Source organism: Panthera uncia, chromosome C2 (genome assembly GCF_023721935.1).
Source record: "Panthera uncia isolate 11264 chromosome C2, Puncia_PCG_1.0, whole genome shotgun sequence".
Taxonomy (NCBI): Eukaryota; Metazoa; Chordata; class Mammalia; order Carnivora; family Felidae; genus Panthera; species Panthera uncia.
This window is the reverse complement of record NC_064810.1, coordinates 95,523,808-95,543,047: the sequence shown is the minus strand read 5'-3', so window position 1 is coordinate 95,543,047 and position 19,240 is coordinate 95,523,808. Positions and strand designations below refer to the sequence as shown.

The window sequence follows — 19,240 nt, the reverse complement described above, 5'->3', positions numbered from 1 at the left end:
AAATTTTCTAATAAGTATTACATATGTTCATGAGATGTGTACAAAAAAAATTAAAATGCCCAATCCTATTAACGAGTCCATGTTCTAAATTGCTTTTTTTAACCCACATAAATTAGTATATAAAAGTAATTCTCTGTTTTATCATATCTGCTTTTTGCTGCTAACATCCTTGTATTAAATGTTGAAATGCTTTCGTAGAGAAATTCTACTTACTCTATGTCAGTGAAATAGCAGAATCATAAAAATCCAATAGAAAAGGCTTTAACTTTACTGGATAGTTCATTTACATTCTGTCTCTTCATGGCAGGCGGCACCTGTATAATCAAATTTATACCCCTCAAGAAAGCCTGTGGACAGTAGGTGCTTCAGGAAAAGTTTGTTGCATAAAAGAACATATTTACCTACTGCATTTTGTTTAGGATTTATGCTAAGTGCTCATTTGTTATAAACCTAAACACTTTTCCAGGAAATACAAAAATATCACTAAAATTATGTGATTTCATGTTAATCTTTTAAAAAGTCTACATCAAATCACTGCAAAATGATTCTTCAAACAAAAGCAGCTTTCTTCCTTTATCTCACATTGTACCAATTTTGAAATTGACTGATGGGGTAGATGGAGTCATTATTCTAAATCCCTCACCCCTTACTCCCCCACTATATCCACACTTTGCCATGCATGTACTGCTTACTGCTGAGGGCAGAGTATTCTTCTGCACTCTAACCTACTAAAGTTGGGACTGGTCATGTGACTTGTTTGGCCAATGAGAAGTGGACAAAAATGACAGCTTGCCAGCTCCAAGCCCAGGCTTTCAGAAGCACTGTATGTTAACACCTACCTTCTTGTGCTCTTGTAAATCCACTGAGAGGGAAACCTCCAGGTAGATGCAATCCTTTTAGCAGCAGGTTGTGGAAAGGAGGCATTCAGAGTCTCCTTGAAACTCACCAAAAACCTGTTGCCCAGATCTAGGCTCAGGCAAGTCAGGCCCAGCCAAGCCCAGTCTGCAATGACAGAACCACAGCCAAACTGCAGAACTTGAAAGCGACTATGTTTGTTGTAAGCCACTGAGATTTTGAAATTGATACAAAACAAAAAGCAGTATATTGACTCTCTGTATCTTTAGATGGCTACTCATGTAACATTAGCTGCATCAAACCACACCTTCTTGATTTACTTACCCTAAACTACTCGTCATTTGCTACGGCTATCTTCCATTTTGGAAAAAAAAAAAAACAGATCATTTTAATACAGGATTTTTTTTAAGAAAAAAGGTTGTCATAAACAGACATTTGCTCTGTAACTGAAGTGTAATTTCTACAATAAACTATAATATACTGAATAAACTATATTTTAAGAAATCCAAGTTATAATTTTGTAACCTCAGATGCTTCTATAATTTACCAGTCCTCCAAGTGAACCAAACATAAAGCACCTGAATGTCTGATATACTCTAGAATCTTTTTCTCTGTTTTGTTTTGCTTTGTTGAGAAGTTTCTGAATAGCTTCCCATCAAAAACTCGCAGATGTGAACTAACCAGTGTTTAGAGGAGAAGCCAGTATGAATTAGCAACAATCTTGAAAGAGGTTTTAAGGGCGCCTGGGTGGCGCAGTTGGTTAGGCATCCAACTTCAGCTCAGGTCATGAACTTGCAGTTTGTGAGTTCGAGCCCCATGTTGGGCTCTGTGCCGAAAAACGTTTTAATACATGCAATTTTATTACTTTTGAGTACTAGTATTTTCAGGGTTGGTCTGAAAGTAGATGGGAATCACCTGTTAATGTCTTGGGTTAGGAGGATATTTTTTCATGTTCCTGATTCAAAAATCTGTTGTTTTAAAAAGTGGGGTAGATTTTGTTTATGGATTTTATTTTTATTTGAGAGACAGAGAGCAAGCGGGGGAGGGGCAGAGAGAGAGAAGGAGACAGAATCCCAAGCTGTCAGCGCAGAGTCCAATGCAAGGCTTGAACTCACGATTTGAGAGTTCATGACCTGAGCCGAAGTCAAGAGTCTGACCTTAACCGCCCAAGCCACCCAGGTACCCCATGTTTACAGATATTTTATTAGTTAATTTTTTCTGTCATAATCTCAATGAAGATAAAGTACAACCTAACACAAGTTCAGTTATCACAAGTCATAAAAGTAATACTGATGAGATTTTCATGGATCAATTTCACGAATGTCATTGTCTTTTCTGCCGCTTATATAGATTAAAGCAACGCTGTACTGTGAAAACTGTATTAATAAGTTGATAAGTAGGAATTGCTACAGATGATTCTTATTTTCATTACTGTTCACTTAAGCTAGCATCTCAGAATTTAAAAATCACAAAATTTTAGCTCAGAAGGAATCTTAAGACTAGTTCAACTACCCACCACTTATACGGAAGTGTAACTCCGTAACACTTCCCCAAAGTGCTGCTGTACTTTATACCTTTCCAGAGCAAGGCGGTGTTTCCAAACTAGTGGGATTGCCAATATGTTTCAGGAAATTAATTTAGTGAAAGGCAGTAATTGAGCCTGTTGTAGTTTCTGCTTTAAAATAAATTACTTAAAAAATGGAAAAAGAATGGATCAAATGAGCATGAATGGTGGTTAACATGGGAACAAATAAGCCAGTTCCTATCCAGGCAGTCCCATGGGCAGCTTATACTTGGCTGAACAATGATACCAATGCTTGTGTCCTGAACTTTAAGGTATAGTTGTTTTTACTTTGGGTTCTATTTTAAAATTTTTACTGATAATAAACCAGTGCTTGTAGACAGAATGCATAGGAATATTAAATTAGCATTAGTAGAGGGGCAATAATAATGATGTTGCAAATGCATTCAAAATAGTCCTTAATTGGGATTATCTTACTCAAAACAGTCATTGAGCACATCAAGGAGCTGCTAGCCCTAAAAACGGTAAAAGAACCAGAACATTCATAGCAACAGCAATTGCTATTACCCAAATGTCCATCAACAGAAGAATAAATAAATTTGAATGGCATACTAACAGAAATGAATAATCTATAACTACATGTAACAGCGTGGAGGAATCTCAAAACAATATTAAACAAAAGAAGCCGGACACGAGTATATATGAGTATATATTGTTTGATTTCCCTTATATATACAATAATAAAGAGCAAGTTAATCCAGTTTTTATCCATAGGGGATCAGGGGCAGTCAGTGACTTGAAGGGGCTCCAGGTAACTTTGGGCTGCTGGTATTGTTATGTGTTTTGATTCGGTTGCTGGCTACACAAACATGTTTGTGAAAGTTCATGAAGCTGGAGACTTACAATTTGTGGACTTTTATGTATGTATGTAAGTTACAATTCACAGTTCAACAACTAAAATGTCAAATAAAGAGGCGTTAGATTCCACTGAGCTATTTGCTAATATTTTATCTACAAAGTCTTTCTTTCTATGTCAAATATAAGAACTCGATACAATAAGTCTAAAAGTAACTCTAACTTTAGAGTTATAATACGTAACTAATTTTAGACTACATTTTAATATACATCTGTGCCTAAATCAAATACAATGTTGTTTTCAATGTATTAAAAATTATTTTCTTACACACATAATTCAGAGAATATTAAGTGGTCAGTGTCACTGAGAAAAAAAAATTCTTTATATATCATGAATATTAATTTTGTTATCTTTAAAGTTACCTTTATTATAAAATTGTTGATAATATACAGAGCTAAGTTTCTTTTACATAAAATCACTTCTGTGTCATGTACCATGTACAAATTAGGAAAATTCCCATAGGAGTTTGTGAGATTGTATGTTATTATAGAAAAAGTTTTGAGAATTAGAAGAAAAATTGGACACTACTTTAGTAATGGAGAAAAAATATGGTTAGAACCATTGATATCTGCTGACAAATTCCAGACCTGCCCACAAGTAAGCTGTGTGAGTTCTGTCAGATCGGCACTGTCCAACAGAAACACACTGTGAATCACATCTGTAATTTTTGAATTTCTAAGTAGCCACATTTTAAAAAGTATATGTGCACTGAAATACACCAATAATACCTAATGTACACAGCACTTCGTTGAAATGTAGTGCCACCAAAACAATGAAGTCACGTTTTATAGAAAAATATTTCACCGTGCTTTAGTCCTAACTTCTAAAATTTAAATTAAAGTTTAAAATTCAGTTCCTCAGTCACAGTAGCTGCATTTTAATGCTTCTGCCACACACGACCAACTGGTGGCTACCATATTGGACAGCGCCACTGTCAGGTCATTCCATGTCTCGGAGGCTCACTTTCTTTGCTGATAAACTAAACAAGTTATTATTTGAGATACAGAATTCCCAGTGGAATTTTTGCCAACTGAAGCCCACATGCCCCAATCAAAATGTGGGCCATTCACCATGCAGGAATGCAGACCTGTGTGAAGGGATCTTTGGACTTCTTAAACAAAGTCAGAAACCTGTATATTTGCAAAAAAACATCTTTCTTTTTCCATGGTAGACAACTACTGTGAAATTTTTCAGAGCACTGTGTGGGCCAAACCAAAACGCGGCCACATGCTACTCTTTGCAACCTGGGTTCTATAAACATTCTTTCTTGCTCTACCGATCTATGATTTATTTAGGAGTGATTTGACTTCTACATCTGGAAGCTAAAAAGCACAGCTGGAGAGTCATTTGAGTGGTGAGATTCAAACCCCTGCCCCCGCACCCCCCTCTTCCCCCCACCGTGAGGTCAAGGCGAAGCTATAGATGCTATCAGGAGGTGATAGCCTCTGGTGAAAGCAGAATCCCAGTGTGAGCTTAAGCTCAGTCTACACCCCAGGATGCAGAAGAGTCTAAAAAAGAATTATCCCAAGGTAAGGGTCAGCCTAAGACCCTAATTTCGGATCAATGACAATGTGCCAGAGATAGATAGAAAGGGTAACGAAGACAAGTGTATCACAATGACTATCACTCTTATTGCCCTGGGTGGGACCCAGTCTCTATGAAGCCTGCTTGGATCCTCCAGGGTATGTAAGGTCCAAAAACAAAAAAGGTAACGTGCCAAAGACAACAGAGAAAGCTGCAGGGGTTAAGCAGGAAACAGCAGATTGAGCAGCTATCAGTACCTTCTGTGGACAAGAAGATGGGGAGAGGTGGGGAGTGGTGAAGCTGGAATTTATCCTGTCAGTTCAGATTAACAACGAACACTAGAGGTCATGTCACCCTCAGGCAGCACCAGATGATCTAGGAACACATAAGCCTAGGCTCAAGGGATAGGAATGGTCGCTAATCATTCAGAGGAACCTGTAGGACAAGTAGGTAATCAGCACTAATGAAAGCTCTTGCATACAGAACAAAAATACTTCTCAGATTCCAAGTCTCTGGAGATGGAACAGACCTCTGGGGGACCAGATGAAGTGGCGTCATAAGTTATTTAGTAACATCTGCTAACATGACCTCACGGGCCTCCAATCAACAGTGTCTACCTCCTCAGATCTCTGTCCCCAGTTTTGTCCTTAGAAACCCTCACTTGCAAGCAATCCTGCGAGTTCCAAACTTCTGGGCATTAGCTCCCCATTCTCCTGAGTGATGCCACACCAGTAAATAGCCTATCTTCCTTCACTGCAAAAGCCCAGTGTCAGTTTGTACTGGCTTGTCATGCATCAGTTGGACAAACTCTCATTGTTTCCGTTACAGTGGTAGGTCGACTCCAAGGAGACTAGTTCTCATGTCCAGGTGAGTCATCATCTGGGAATATTCTGAACTTTTTGGCAGCATCTAAAAAGGATAGAGTTCCCTCTGAGGAGGTAAAGTCAGAAACTGTTTTGTGAATATTGTTAGAATCTCATTTCAATTCCAGGGTGAGGGAACCTTGGAAACCGAGGATAACTAAAAGCCCTGAATTAGGATTCAAACAATTTGAGCATTAACCCCAAGCATGTCATTGTCATGCTGTGTGACTTCTGTTTCCTCACATTTAAAATGGTAATAACATAGAATATTGCTTTTCTCTATATCATTGGGTTCCTCCAGGACCAAATGGTATCATGAATATAAAGTAATTTGGAAGGTATAAATTTCTCATGTAATTGCAAGGCATTTTTTATTATTTACTAAGTAATTACTAGTGAATTCTAGGAATGCAATTTATTAAATACCATTTAAATCCCTAATAAGGAATCTCAAATTTGAGAGGGGTGGAGTGGGTTAGGGCTTTAGGGAAATAGCAGTGAGCACTGACCACCCCCATTACAAATTTAGCCATTTTCTAGAGGATTCATCGGGTAGGACCAAGGGAGCTCAAATTCCAAGATGGACTTGAAAGGACCTCAGAAGAAGGAATTTGCCCTAAAGCAGTGGTTCTTAACCTTTTTTAGGTCACTGACGCTTTGAGGATCTGATAGAAGCTATGGCCTCTGTCTTAGAAAAAGGCACATATACAGAATGGACATATATTTTCAGGAAGTTCCTGGACCCCCATGGATCCCATATTGCAAATGCCACCCTTAAAGAGAGGGTCACAGATGAGACACAAAATATGGCCTTAGGAATGAGTTGTTGCTGGGTAGGAGGCAGTTGTGAAAACAGCTGGAGGCTTACAATAAAACAAAACAGTCTTTCTTTAAAGACTCAGCCTGTACTCCAAGTATTGCTACTATGGGATCCTTCGATGAAGACTTCTTGGGGTTTAAATAAGGAGTCTGACATGCACACACAAAAGCATCATTCTAGCTAACTAGGTTAGTAGCTACTGCTTCCTTGGACAGTCTCATAGCAGAGTGCACCCTCTAGCTTAATCTAAATGGATGTTAACCAACGGAGCAAAAGATATATGAGAAAAAAAAAACAAAACAAAACAATATGCAACCCTAAGAACCACACTGCACATGTTAGTACTACATCGTAGAATATGTAGTGAATTTTTCACACTTTGGTTTTTGGAACATAGAACAAAGACCACATATCATGAGGACTTAACAGTATGCATGTGAATATCACAAAGTAAAAGAAGTCCATGACAACCCGGAATTGACAGTGGATATCATGGCAGCAATCTAGTACCCACATTGATAGCAATGGGGCAGGAAGAGTCATGGATTCCACAGAAATTCAACAGCAACTTTTCACTGGCAAGAAAGAACTGTCCTTGATTCTTGAATGGAACATGGCTTCATATTTTGACAAGACATTCTCTACTCACTTCCTAATCCAATCTCTTAGAGAATATAACAGAAGGCAAATGGAAACTAGAAATATTTATCTTGTATTTCTAATAGCTAAAATATGTTAAGAAGGGTGAGGTCATACTATGAATTTTGGAATGATTGTTCAGGAAACATTATTTAATGACTTTTTCATAAAATGCTACAGTCTATTGTTATTTTTTTAATATTACGGAAGAATAATCTTATATTTCAATCTTTACACTTGACTTCCAAAGTAGAGACCAACGAACGAGTTGAAATCACTAATCATGCAGTTAATGTTCTTTCTTTAAATCAAACATATTTATCTTTCTAAGACCATAAAACTCACTCCTCAAAAATTTATCTTCTGATTACCAAATAACAAGGTTTTCGTCAAAGACTGCAGTCTATAAAAGCAGAAGGAACAATCAGAAGTAAAAATATATGAACAAACACACTGCACTGCCTTCCTACGTACCTGCCAAAGAAATACGGTCAACTGTAGGAGTGAAAACATTACACATATTGTCAACGGATTTTGAAACTCCTCAAGGACATGAGCCTTCCACTCTGATTTCCCTCAGCAGCTTACTAGCTGGGTTTACATTTCAGAGAGTCACTTGCAACTCTTTGAATTTCAATCATTACAGGTCAAATGGTTTAAACATGAGAGTTTCTCTCCACAGTGCCACGATTTCAAATGCCACTTCTTGCTAATATACTTCAAATTAAATAATAAATCACATTTAAATATGTAGTAATGTATTTTTACAAAAGTATTATGTCGGATAATACAAGAAAGTCATTCAGAGAAGTGCCTGCTACATAGCAAGTGCTCAGTGACTTTTCGTTTATGATGAATTGGTAATGATACTGCCAACAATGACAACAATGACATTCTCACCTGGTAGGCAGCTGCTTAAGGGGACCCTAATGACCCCCACTTTCTGTTATTCATGCCTTCACAAGCCCCTTCCCTTGCACATGGACTGAACTTAGTGATTCAAGTCTAATGAACAGAACATGGCAGAAGTGATGGGTTATCACTTTCAAGGTTGAGGTTATTAAAATATTTTCACTTTCATCTTAGGTTCTTGCACACTCTTTAGTTCTCCCTTGGATCTCTTGCCCTGGGGGAAGCCAGCTTTCATTTTTTTTTTTTTAAGTTCCACAGTGGAACTGCAGAAAGTCCTATGGAAAGGCCCAGATGAGCAAGATTAAAAGCGGATCTTCTGAGGCCTGCCAACGATCACATTAGTGAATTCTGAAGCAGATCCTTCAACCCCAGTTAATTTCTGAGATGACTACAACCCTGGTCAGCAGCTTTACTGCAACATCATGAGATATCTTTAAAAAAATCATCCAACTAAGCCCAGATTCCTTTCCTATAGTAACTGTGAGATAACATTTTTTGTTCTAAGCCAATTCAGTTTGCGGATAATTTGCTATGCAACAGGATAACCGATACAGATTTTGGAGGTAGGGTGCTGCAATAACAAAAATCTGAAAGGTGGGAACAGCTTCAGAACTGTGTGATGGGACTTAAGAGCATGAGTCAACATGTAAAGTGCTTTAAAAATACTATTCACAGAATTTTGGACTTTGAAGAGACTGCTAGGAAGGGTGTAAATAAAAATGAGAAAATTTTCTTGGAAATTGTAAGTTATGTAGTGGTGGAAGGTGTAACAATACCCACACTTATAGATAGTTACATGACCTGTATGTGGTCACTCGCAGTTCTATGAGGAATAAAAAATGTGCCGCACGAACTGGGTAATTTAGCTGTGGAGATTCCCCAGCAAAGTGCTGGAGATGCTACCTGGTTTCTTCTTGATGATTAGAGTAAACTGGGAGATGATAAATTGAGGGAAGGACCACTAAACCAAAAGAAGGCTTTGAAAATTGATGGTTTTCAAACCACTCGATGGTTTTGAAAATTCTCAGCATCTCTGGACAGCAAACAATACTAACACTAAGAAACAGCTTCCACACAAAGATTAATTCCAAGGAACTGCCAGGAAAAAAAAAATGGTCTAAAGATGAGACAGAGAGGCACCTGAGTGGCTCAGTTGGTTAAGCATCTGACTTCAGCTCAGGTCATGATCTCACAGTTCGTGAGTTCAAACCCCACATCAAGCTTTGTGCTGATAGTGCAGAGCCTACTTCGGATCCTCTGCCTCTGACAGATCCTCTCTCTCTGCCCCTCCCCTACTCACACTCTCTCTCAAAAATAAACATTTAAAAAATAAAAATAAAATAAAGATGAGACAGAGAGTGTGGCTTCAGAAATTCCTGTTAAGACCTTGGAAATGTAGCCTCCTAATGAGCTTTTCAGTTGTACCACAGGGTCTCTTAAAAGCTTAAGACCGTGACTCAGCGATCCTTTCAGCAGGCCTTTGGAAAGTTAAAGGGCACTGCCTATCCCTTGTCTCAGCAGAAGCCCAAGGTAGAGAAAGATTTATCTCTAAGAAATACGTGGGTATGATCTTTGTCTAACTGAGTAAACCCTAACGAGTTTCAAAGGGGACTGACAAAAGCTTTAAGAGGATTTTATCAGCAGAAACTCTGCCATTTTAGAATGAAAGGAACAGACTGTGCTAAATGAAAAAAACGCCATAAATCCCCCAAATCCTACCGGCAGGAAGCAGGCTGAGAAAACTCAGGTGCAAGGCTTCTGGGTGGCTCAGCTGGTTGACTGTCCAATCTCGGCTCAGGTCATGATCTCACTTGTTAGTGAATTCAACACCCACATCGGGCTCGCTGCTGTCAGCTCAGAGCCCACTTCGGATCCTCTGTTCCCCTTTCTCTCAGCCACTCCCCCACTTGTGGTCTCTCTCAAAAATAAACATTAAAAAAACAAAAACTTCTGCTGCAAAATACGTGCCACCTTTCATAAGGGAAAGACGACTCAGAAAGGGGAGCCAGTAGCCCAAGGAGTAGAATGAAGAGCCATGGAGAATTATCCCCAACTCTGGAAACTTCGTCAAGAAACTTCTGCTTAGCAGGATTTCAGAACTGCTATGGACCAGTGACTCTTACCTACCACAAATCTTATTCTTTTTTGAACAAGAACATGCAAGTATCTTATGCCTGCATCATTGCTGTATGTTGGTTGTGTTGGGGTCAGATATCCTGACTCCATAGTTTCACAGATCTACAGATGATGAGGAACTATATTTGAGGAACTATACCTGAGGAGCCCCACTCACACCCAGGTCAAACGTAGATGACTTCTGGATTTAGAGCTGATGCTCACCTATATAGTGAAGACCATTTATTTTTCATCTTTTAATGAAAATAATGCCTGACATCAGTGCAAATTAACATGTTTTATAGCATCAAACCTTTAAAAAGGATATAAAATCCTTTTAAGAATTCATGTGTGTTAATAGATTGAGAGACTAATAGATTATAGATTTAATCTCACTGATGTAAAACTAAATAAATGCTAACCAAATACAGAAGCAACAGCTATCCAATTTTAATCTGTTTAGAATATTTATTTCATAGCATCATAGCTGGTGTTGAGACCATACAATGTCAAAACTCTCTTAAATATCTTGATTTACACATTTTTGTTGTTGTTTATAACAAAGTTCCACTTAAAGAAGGGATTTAAATGGCATGTGAAATGGGAAATGAAATGTTCAGCTCTCCTAAAATGATTATATATTTTTCTTAAACTCACTCTCAACAGAAACAGTGTCATTCAAATGTTCCATAATGCCTTATCCTTCAGAATGACAGCCCGTTTGTTACTTTTCTATTCACAGTCTATCATATTGTGACATTTTTATATATGAAAAACAGTTAAGGCATTATTTTTAAAAATGTCATACTATTTTAAAGAGCAATTTATTTCATGCCCACATCCCTCCAGGCTATTAGTGAGGTTTATTAGCAAAAGCCAATATAACTGGCATGTCCTCTGGATAGGCACCCACTGGCCAATAAAAACAAAGAACACAAATATGCCATTCAGAAATACATAGCATTGTTTAAAAATAGCAATGCCCATTTCTGCTGGAACTGAGAAGAGTGTGCTGGTCTCCAGTGACAGGAGAGCACGGTAGGGGAATGCTATGTTGTACTGGAAGTCAGAACACAGGACACGTGGGCTTAGCTTGAGATACATGATAAATGATTCACCTGCTTCAAGACTGTTTTCTTAACTGTAAAATTCAATGTCTGTATCTGAGTCAATCGGTTAATGCAGTCCTGAACTACAGACACTCAGGTACTCAAACATGACTTCTTACTTTATGTACGCAAAACCTGTATAGGCACTTTGGGTTGACAAATTTCACATTTTCGCCTAAAACAAACTTACTAAAAAAAAAAAAAAAATACACTACTACCTTGTAAATGAAAAATATGACTTACATGGCATTAATGGACAGTGACTGTAAAATTTAAACATAATAATATGAAAAAACAATTATTAGATTCCAGCTATCAAACTGTTGGTTGTCTTAGTCTGCTCTCTTTGAGAAAAACAAATGGGTAACTATATCTATGAGAGAGATTCTAGCATGAAACTGAGAGTTTCTACTTGACTTGTTTTCTTAAACACTGAAAGCAAATTCAAAAGAATCTGAGGTCTTTATTATATGATTCAACATTATTTAATGCAGCATCTGGATACTACCTAAAATCAACTCCAAATCAACCAAAATTCCTTTCTGTAACAGCAGCAAATGTCTTATACTCTGGAAATGCTGCATCAAATAATCACGCTGGTATTTCTGATTCTAAATTTTATCTTGACTCTTCATGTGACAACCCACCTAACCTACTTTCTCAAAACCATTAATATTGTCATGAGAAACACTAAAATAATTTTGAGGGCAATGGAGTACTGTGGAAAGAACACGGCTGGGAAGTTGCGTTAGGGTTCAAAGCTCAGTTTCATCAGATTTGACCTTGACACTAGCAAGTTAACTAACCCCTTGAGCCTCAGATTGCTCACTTACATTAAAGTACTCATGTCACTGTTAAATAAGAAAATGCATGTAACGTGCTTAGCACAGCACCTGAACAGGTAGACATTCCACAAATGTTATGTATTTTTAAAAATTTTAATTTCTTCAAATAAATTTTCAAAATTCTATCAAAATAAATTCACTTTATTTTTAAAGGTTTTTTTTAAAGTTTGTTTGTTTGTTTGTTTGTTTATTGAGAGAGCGAGAGAGAGAGCAAACGAGCAGGAGAGGGGCACAGAGAGGGAGAGAGGGAGAATCCCAGACAGGCTCCACGCTGTCAGCACAGAGCTCGATGCAGGGCTCAAACTCACAAATTGTGAGATCACAACCTGAGCTAAAACCAAGAGTCAGATGACACTTAACTGACTGAGCTATCCAGGCGCCCCAAAATAAATTCACTTTAAATAACAGTGCTCAAAAGGAAGATACAGTTTGCCACTTTTCTCTTCCAGTAAAGTTGTATTACATATAACTTTGACTTCCAAAGCTACAAAAGTCACAAAGCACTGACTGGCAAAAGTAGCAAAAAACATTCTGTCCTCAATGATAAAATAAAAACACTTGTCAAAATGAAAAACAACAATTCTTAGTTGTGACCATGTAAAGCGTACTCAGGTCTTTTCTTCCCCACCCCCCGCCAAAAAAAAAAAAAAAAGTACAGTAGAAAATACAGAGTGAGACTGTCTTAAGTCAAGTAAAAGTTTCAGCCAAGTTGGGCAAATAGCTCTGACAAAAGCCACATTTAGGCCATAACTAATAATGCTATTACCTGCTAGATGTAAACAGTGACCAAAATAAAAAGCAGCTCAATGCTAATCCAGCAACAGTAGTCCCGGCCACCTAATAAATGCAATAGTAATGTGCTCCAGGATCCCTGCTAGTCATTTCAGATGTATTATTTATAATCTACACAAGTGTGCAAGTTAGACATTGTTATTCCCAATTAAACATGACGAAACTGAAGTCCAGAGGCGTCACTTGCTTGTTCAAGGTCTCTACCTGTGAACACCAGAGTTGTATTCAAACAGCACCTGATGCCAAAACCAATCGCCCTTCACTAGTCCCTCTTTCTTTCTTTTTAGGACACAAACATGTGAGCAAGAATATTCCTCAACACTTTGAAAAGTCATAAACTGATAGCACTCCCCTTTCTTCTCTCTGCCTTCTTCTAGTTTCTCTCAAACCCACTGCACGTCGATTCCCCAACTCCAAGTCACTGATTCCTTAGGTCTCTGAAACCTGTCTTGTGTTCCAGCCCTAGAAGTAACCGTCCTTGGTATGACAGGAGAGAATAAAGAAGTCAGGGAAGACTTCCAATCTATATGGGACTTAAACTAAAGGCTCACAAATAATGAGAAATTGTCTTATATAGTCAACCAATATGGACATGTTCCAATTTGCAGGGATGACTAAGGCAGACACAAAGTGTAGACTCATACAATACAAACTTATGCAAATCATATACATATATAACAGAATGCTTAATTGAAATAGATTTTCAAAAAGTATCTAAAAGCTTTCATCTTTTATTCAGGGAATGCATTTTTTTTTAATGTTTATTTATTTTGAGAGTGAGCAGGGGAAAGGCTGAAAGAGAGGGAGAGAGAAAATTCTAAGCAGGCGCCTCAATGTCAGCACAGAGCCCAACACTGAGCTCGAACTCATGAACTGTGAGATCAGGACCTGAGCCAAAATCAAGAGTTGGATGTTTAACCGACTGAGTCACCTAGGCGCCCCATCAGGGAATGCATTTTAAGGCAGGATTTTACATACACATAAAAACTACTGACCTTAAAGAGTATTTCATTCTGCTCTATTTTTTAAATGAAAATGTTCATTTAATAAACAGTATCTCGTTGATGTTTATGAGACCCAACTTAGCACTTAAAAATGAGTATACCTAACTACACACAACCCACACTTGTGGGTCTAAATTATTGTGTTCTGGGAACCACTCAAAAATTGTTGGTTAAAAAAAAAAAAAAAAAGATAGCAAGACTTGAAACCCAAGTGCTGTGACTCCTCAACCTGTATCTACCAGACTTCACTGCCCACCACATAATAAGCACACTCGTAAGCAGACAGGAAATACCACAAAGGTATAGACCTACTATCTTCTGAGTGCCAGGCACCTGGCACTGGAGATGAAATAATAAATAAAGACTGGGCCTGAGCTGAAGAAGACTTTTTATTCTTTCTTAAGCGGATTCAGGGTAGGCTGAAAACAAAGAAGTTACCAGTTCCAATGTGATCTGTTCACGCTCAGGCTAGCAAGCCATCCTGTGTGAAGAGAACACAATGCAAGAAACAACTAACTTAAATAAAAATATGAGCCTTAGAAGCACCACATTTTTACTTTAAATAGTTGTGATCTACTCATCTGGAACAGGAGAACAGGAAACATTATATAAACCTTTTCTTGATGATTTCCTGCCATCACTGCAATAATGTAACACAGTGTTTCGGGAATGAGGGCTATTTGCCCCTATTTTTTAAAAAGTTAAATAGTTCTATCTCTATCCCAGATCCTATTGCACAAGGTTATTGCCTACCACTAGGAGTTACACCTTCTTCTTATCTGATATGATACAGAAGGGAGTTAATCAGTAACCCTACTTTAATTTCTTAAGTTTAAAAGTCAGCGAAGGTCCCTTCTCCAGAGGAAAGTACTTGGATTTATGTTTGTTTACCGGTTTCCTTTGATGTCCAGTCAGGTACAATAAAAGGAGGTAGTTAATTATAAAAACAGATTTTGCCAATTTGAACACTTTTACCCACGACAAACCTGGAGAGGAGAAATGAAATATCCTACTTCAAACAGGGGCCATGATAATAACAGATCATCTTTAATGAGCAGTACCTACTATGTGCCAAGTATGTCCTAGGAGCTTAACAGGATTCATTACTTTATCCTCACATTATCCCGATGAAGTAGGTCATTCTAATCTCCACTGTATAAGAAAAATGAGGGCCATGTTCACACAGAAAGTTGCAGGGCTAGTATCTGAATCACATGCTCTGGGTAAAAGCAACAACAACAAAACCCTCAGGTGTCTTTATGGCCAGAAAAGTAAAGTAATGTGTGATACAGCTCAGTTTTAAGATTATAGGGATGTGGGGGCACCTGGGTGGCTCAGTCGGTTGAGCATCCAACTTCGGCTCAAGTCATGATCTCACGGTGTATCTGCACTGGGCTCTGCACTGTTAAGTGTAGAGCCTGCTTGGGATTCTCTCTCTCCCTCCCTCTCTGCCTCTCCCCCATTCAGCCTCACAGGCACTCACGCTTTCTCTCTCTCAAAGATAAATAAACTTAAAAAAAGAAAAAAAGATAATAGGGCTGTGGTTCCCAACCCTGGCTGCATATTGTAATCACCTGGGGAGAACGACATAGGGGTTTCACTCCCACAGACTGTGGTTTAGTTGGTCTGAGAGCTGCCCACGTGATTCTAATGGGCAGTCAGAGCTAAGAACCACTGTGTATGGACACGGAGAATGGTGCATGGCCCACCTGAAAGCAGTTTTTTTTTTTTTTTTTTAATGTAAGAGGTTAAGTAAACATTGTGCTGGTCAAAGGTTGTTAACTGCTGCCTCTGCCACCAATATGTAACCTCTGCCCCACTGCTCAAGGTAATTGATGTGTGGTGTAAGTGGGAGATAGATAAGCAAATAGATACATAGGCGGGCAGACATAGACATTTGTTTTTACCGGAGAGGAGGTAGCCTAGTCTTGGAACTTTCCCCAGGTCGCCCCTCACCATCTCCTATTTAAGGAACTGGTCTACTACAAAATGTACTTAGAGTTAGACATAACCTACTTTCAAAATAATCTCTGGAGTACAACCCATTCTTAACTGAAGATGACCTAAATATGCTCACTTAACAAATGTATACCTTCAGATTATAGGGCCAAACTACTTAAACATTTCAAGAGTCATCTTTTTTTTTTAAAGAGGCCACTCATAATTAAGTCTGATCTTAATCCACTCCAGGTCAAGAGATCTCACCTAACTAAACAAGTTCTGAGAATGGAGAGCCTAACGCCCTCAAAACAAATCTATGCAGGTGGTACAACAGAGCGCTGCTGAGTGAAATGTCATTTGTCATTGGGGAAGCAAAAGATGCTAACATCAGAAAACCTTCATTAAATGACCTGCAGATGTGAAATCCAAAATAAATGCTATAGGAGTCAATCATGTGGCCTGCCTGGGAAATAATTCTTCAGGTATGATCATATTGTAATTGTTCCAGCACCACAATTCAAGAGGAAATGGCAAAAGGGTACATTAAGAAATAGACTTTAAAGCTACTCAAACTAGCTACATTTTTTCATCTCCTACTGCAAAACAAATGTTGTATATTTGAATGGCCTTGTATCACCACTTACCACCACTCTCCTCCACAACTTTCACCAAAAGGCAGCCAATAAAAGGAGAAAAGAAATCGAGATTGATTTTCAAAACTAAATACTGCAAATACAGGCCATGACTCAGAAATCAGGGCCTCAGTCAATCAGTTCCAGCTTTGGCTGCGAAGGTAAATGCTCTCCTTGGGCTTGGGTGAAATTTTGGTTACTTTGTTTTGTTTTGTTTTGTTTTGTTTCACAAAGCAGAGACAGGGAAGTGAAGGCTGAAAGGGCAGACAAAAATGCATGGGATTAACTTTCTCACTACTGTTCAGAATAATTTCCTTTGTTGACTGAATAAATATATATTGATCCCCTCATGAGTGTCAGGCACCGTGCAGTGCTGAGGAGGTATTGGTTAACTTGACAGTGTATGTTCACATCGGTCTCCTAAGCTAAGAGACCGAGGTAACAACCTCATAAAATCCACCACACATGCCCCTTCCAGCCACATGTGTGAAAATCCAGTCCTGCCCTTGTAGTCTTAGATCATAAATTTCCCCCTTTGTCTAACTGTGCTGAACTTCACAGGAAGCCACTGATGTCTTCTAAGTAAATACATAAATATCCAGAATTCATACACCAACAATAAGTCATGGGTAAATACCAACAAGTTTAAAGAAAAATTTTCTTAGCCCAAGTCTGCACCAAAACAGGTTTTCCTTTTGAGCCAAACCCAGCTCACATATTTTCACTGCCTGTGGCTATGCAGCTTCAGTAAGCTAAAAATAATTCCTTTTCTTCTAAGTTGGGAAGAGAAAATAAGACCAAGCAATCAGCTGCATGTCCTTTTCTCTCGTTTTAATTTTTTTTTTTTTACTAGAAAACACTCAAAATAGCTGAAGCCACGAAAAGGCATCTGTTTCATATTTATATACACATACACTGACAGAAACATCCATCCAGCTTATATTTTCCCAGTAATACGAAATTAGCTATATTTGCATCATCAGCAAAGACTGTCAACATTTCACTGCTCACAGCTTTCTACTATTATTTTCTGCTTGGGGAGAGGACTACATAAGTACTGAAAACTACACACAAGTACAAGTAAAAGCTTTCAAAAAGTATATACAGGATGACTATGCTCTAAGACCACATCGCGCTTACTTTGCAGTCATGCATCATTTATGTTTCTGAAATTTACATTAAAGGAGATTCTAAAATAGAAGGGTAGAAACTTTAAATCTTTCTGCAGGTCTTGCTCAAATTGTGTTTACTGTATCTGATAAACTGAAAAATTCTATTTCTCTCCTTGGACTTCTCAAGGCTAACTGTAAAGTACCACCTCCCCCCCCCCCACCCCCAACACACACGCCTACCTATCTCTGTATTAAACTAAAAGTTTCGCAGGAAGACAAACTTTTTCCCTCCAAAACATATCTGGGGGATGGTGAACAGCGGCAGTGTGGACTTTTCCAATACCTCCAACATCTCTAAAGTCACACTATTAAATTAATAGAAACCACCAGGTTCCATTCTACTGGGCCTTTAGTTTGGGCTGCTAGGTCATGGCTAAATTTCCCTTAAAAAAACAACATAGTTTGGGAAATCACCGCCAAACTCCATCTCTTAGACTACTGACAAGGGCAACTGCAAAGCAAATACCCACAAACGAGGACCGTGCCTCTCCGGGATGGGCTGGCAGGCACGGAGGAAGGGCTATTGGTCGGTCTGCCCGGACTCCAGCGGGGCCACTGACAAGGACTGGGGTAAAGCGCTCAGTGTGTGCCGGCCCATCCAACGCCCAGCGGGACCAGCCTCTGAGCGACCAATTTCAAACGTAACCGCCGGAGGAAGCGGGAGGATGGGGATGTCATCTCCCTTGACACTTTGAGAACCCGGGCGGCCCTGCAGGGCTCAACTCTGAGGTCCGTGATGGTCAGCGGTGGCACCCGCAGGGCCAACGTTTCCCCAAAGCCACTTTTCCAGCCGGGGCGGGAGGCGCGGGGCGAAGTTAGCCACCGGCCGCGCGCGTCCCGTTAACCGTACCTTGCAACTGGGCAGAAAGGGACTCCTGGTGCTGCTGGTACTTGAGCGCCACCGCCTCGGCTTTCCGCAGCTGCGTCTGCAGCTCGTAGTAGAGCATCGCGCCGTAGAGAAAGCCGAACACCACGGTCAGCAGCAGCAGCGTCTGGAAAATCCGCTTTTGCTTTCGGGAGCACATCCCGTTTCCCATAGTCCCGCCTGGACCCCGCGCCGCGGCCGCCCCCGCCGCCGCCGTCCCTTCCTCCCCTCTGCGGGAGCGAGCGTCTCAGCAGCGGCCGCCGCAGGAGGTGGCCGGACGCAGCATGAGGAGGAGACGCGAGACACAAAAGCGGGGCCCGAGGGGAAGTGGCGCCCGCTCAGCCCCCGCGCGCCGTGGGGCGCGCAGCCATCGACGCCGCCTGGGCAGCGGCCGCCAAACTTTTGCGAGGCTGGCTCTCCGCGAGTGCCCGGGCCCGGCGAGGGGCCCTCCGCATACTTCCGAGCGGACCGTGCCCGCGCCGGTCCCCAGACGCCGCCTGCCTTTTTTCCTCCTCCCCACTTTTTGGCTCGGCTGCCCCCGGCGGCGCTCGGAGTCCCGCCCCGGCCGCTCCCCGCCCCCTCGCAGCGGCTCCCGCTGCGCGACTTTGTTGCCACCAAAAGGAGGGGGTACGCGCCCAACAAAAGGACGCGGCTCCAGGCGGCGCCTCCGCGCGCGGCCCGCCCGAGTCGGTGGATGGGCGGGGGCCGGCTGGC

At 40.2% G+C, this 19,240-nt stretch overlaps 1 protein-coding gene across 4 annotated transcripts in view; it reads right to left on the bottom strand.

The window, feature by feature from the left end:
- The window catches only part of GOLIM4 (golgi integral membrane protein 4), a 78,575-nt gene extending 59,782 nt beyond the window's left edge, over nucleotides 1–18,793 (bottom strand). For all 4 annotated transcript variants that reach the window (XM_049628579.1, XM_049628580.1, XM_049628582.1 and 1 more), the window contains exon 1: nucleotides 18,512–18,793. In XM_049628579.1, coding sequence (XP_049484536.1) covers nucleotides 18,512–18,698 — 187 coding nt within the window. In that variant the 5' untranslated portion in view covers nucleotides 18,699–18,793. The remainder of the gene's footprint in view (nucleotides 1–18,511) is intronic.
- Nucleotides 18,794–19,240: the final 447 nt, after the last annotated feature.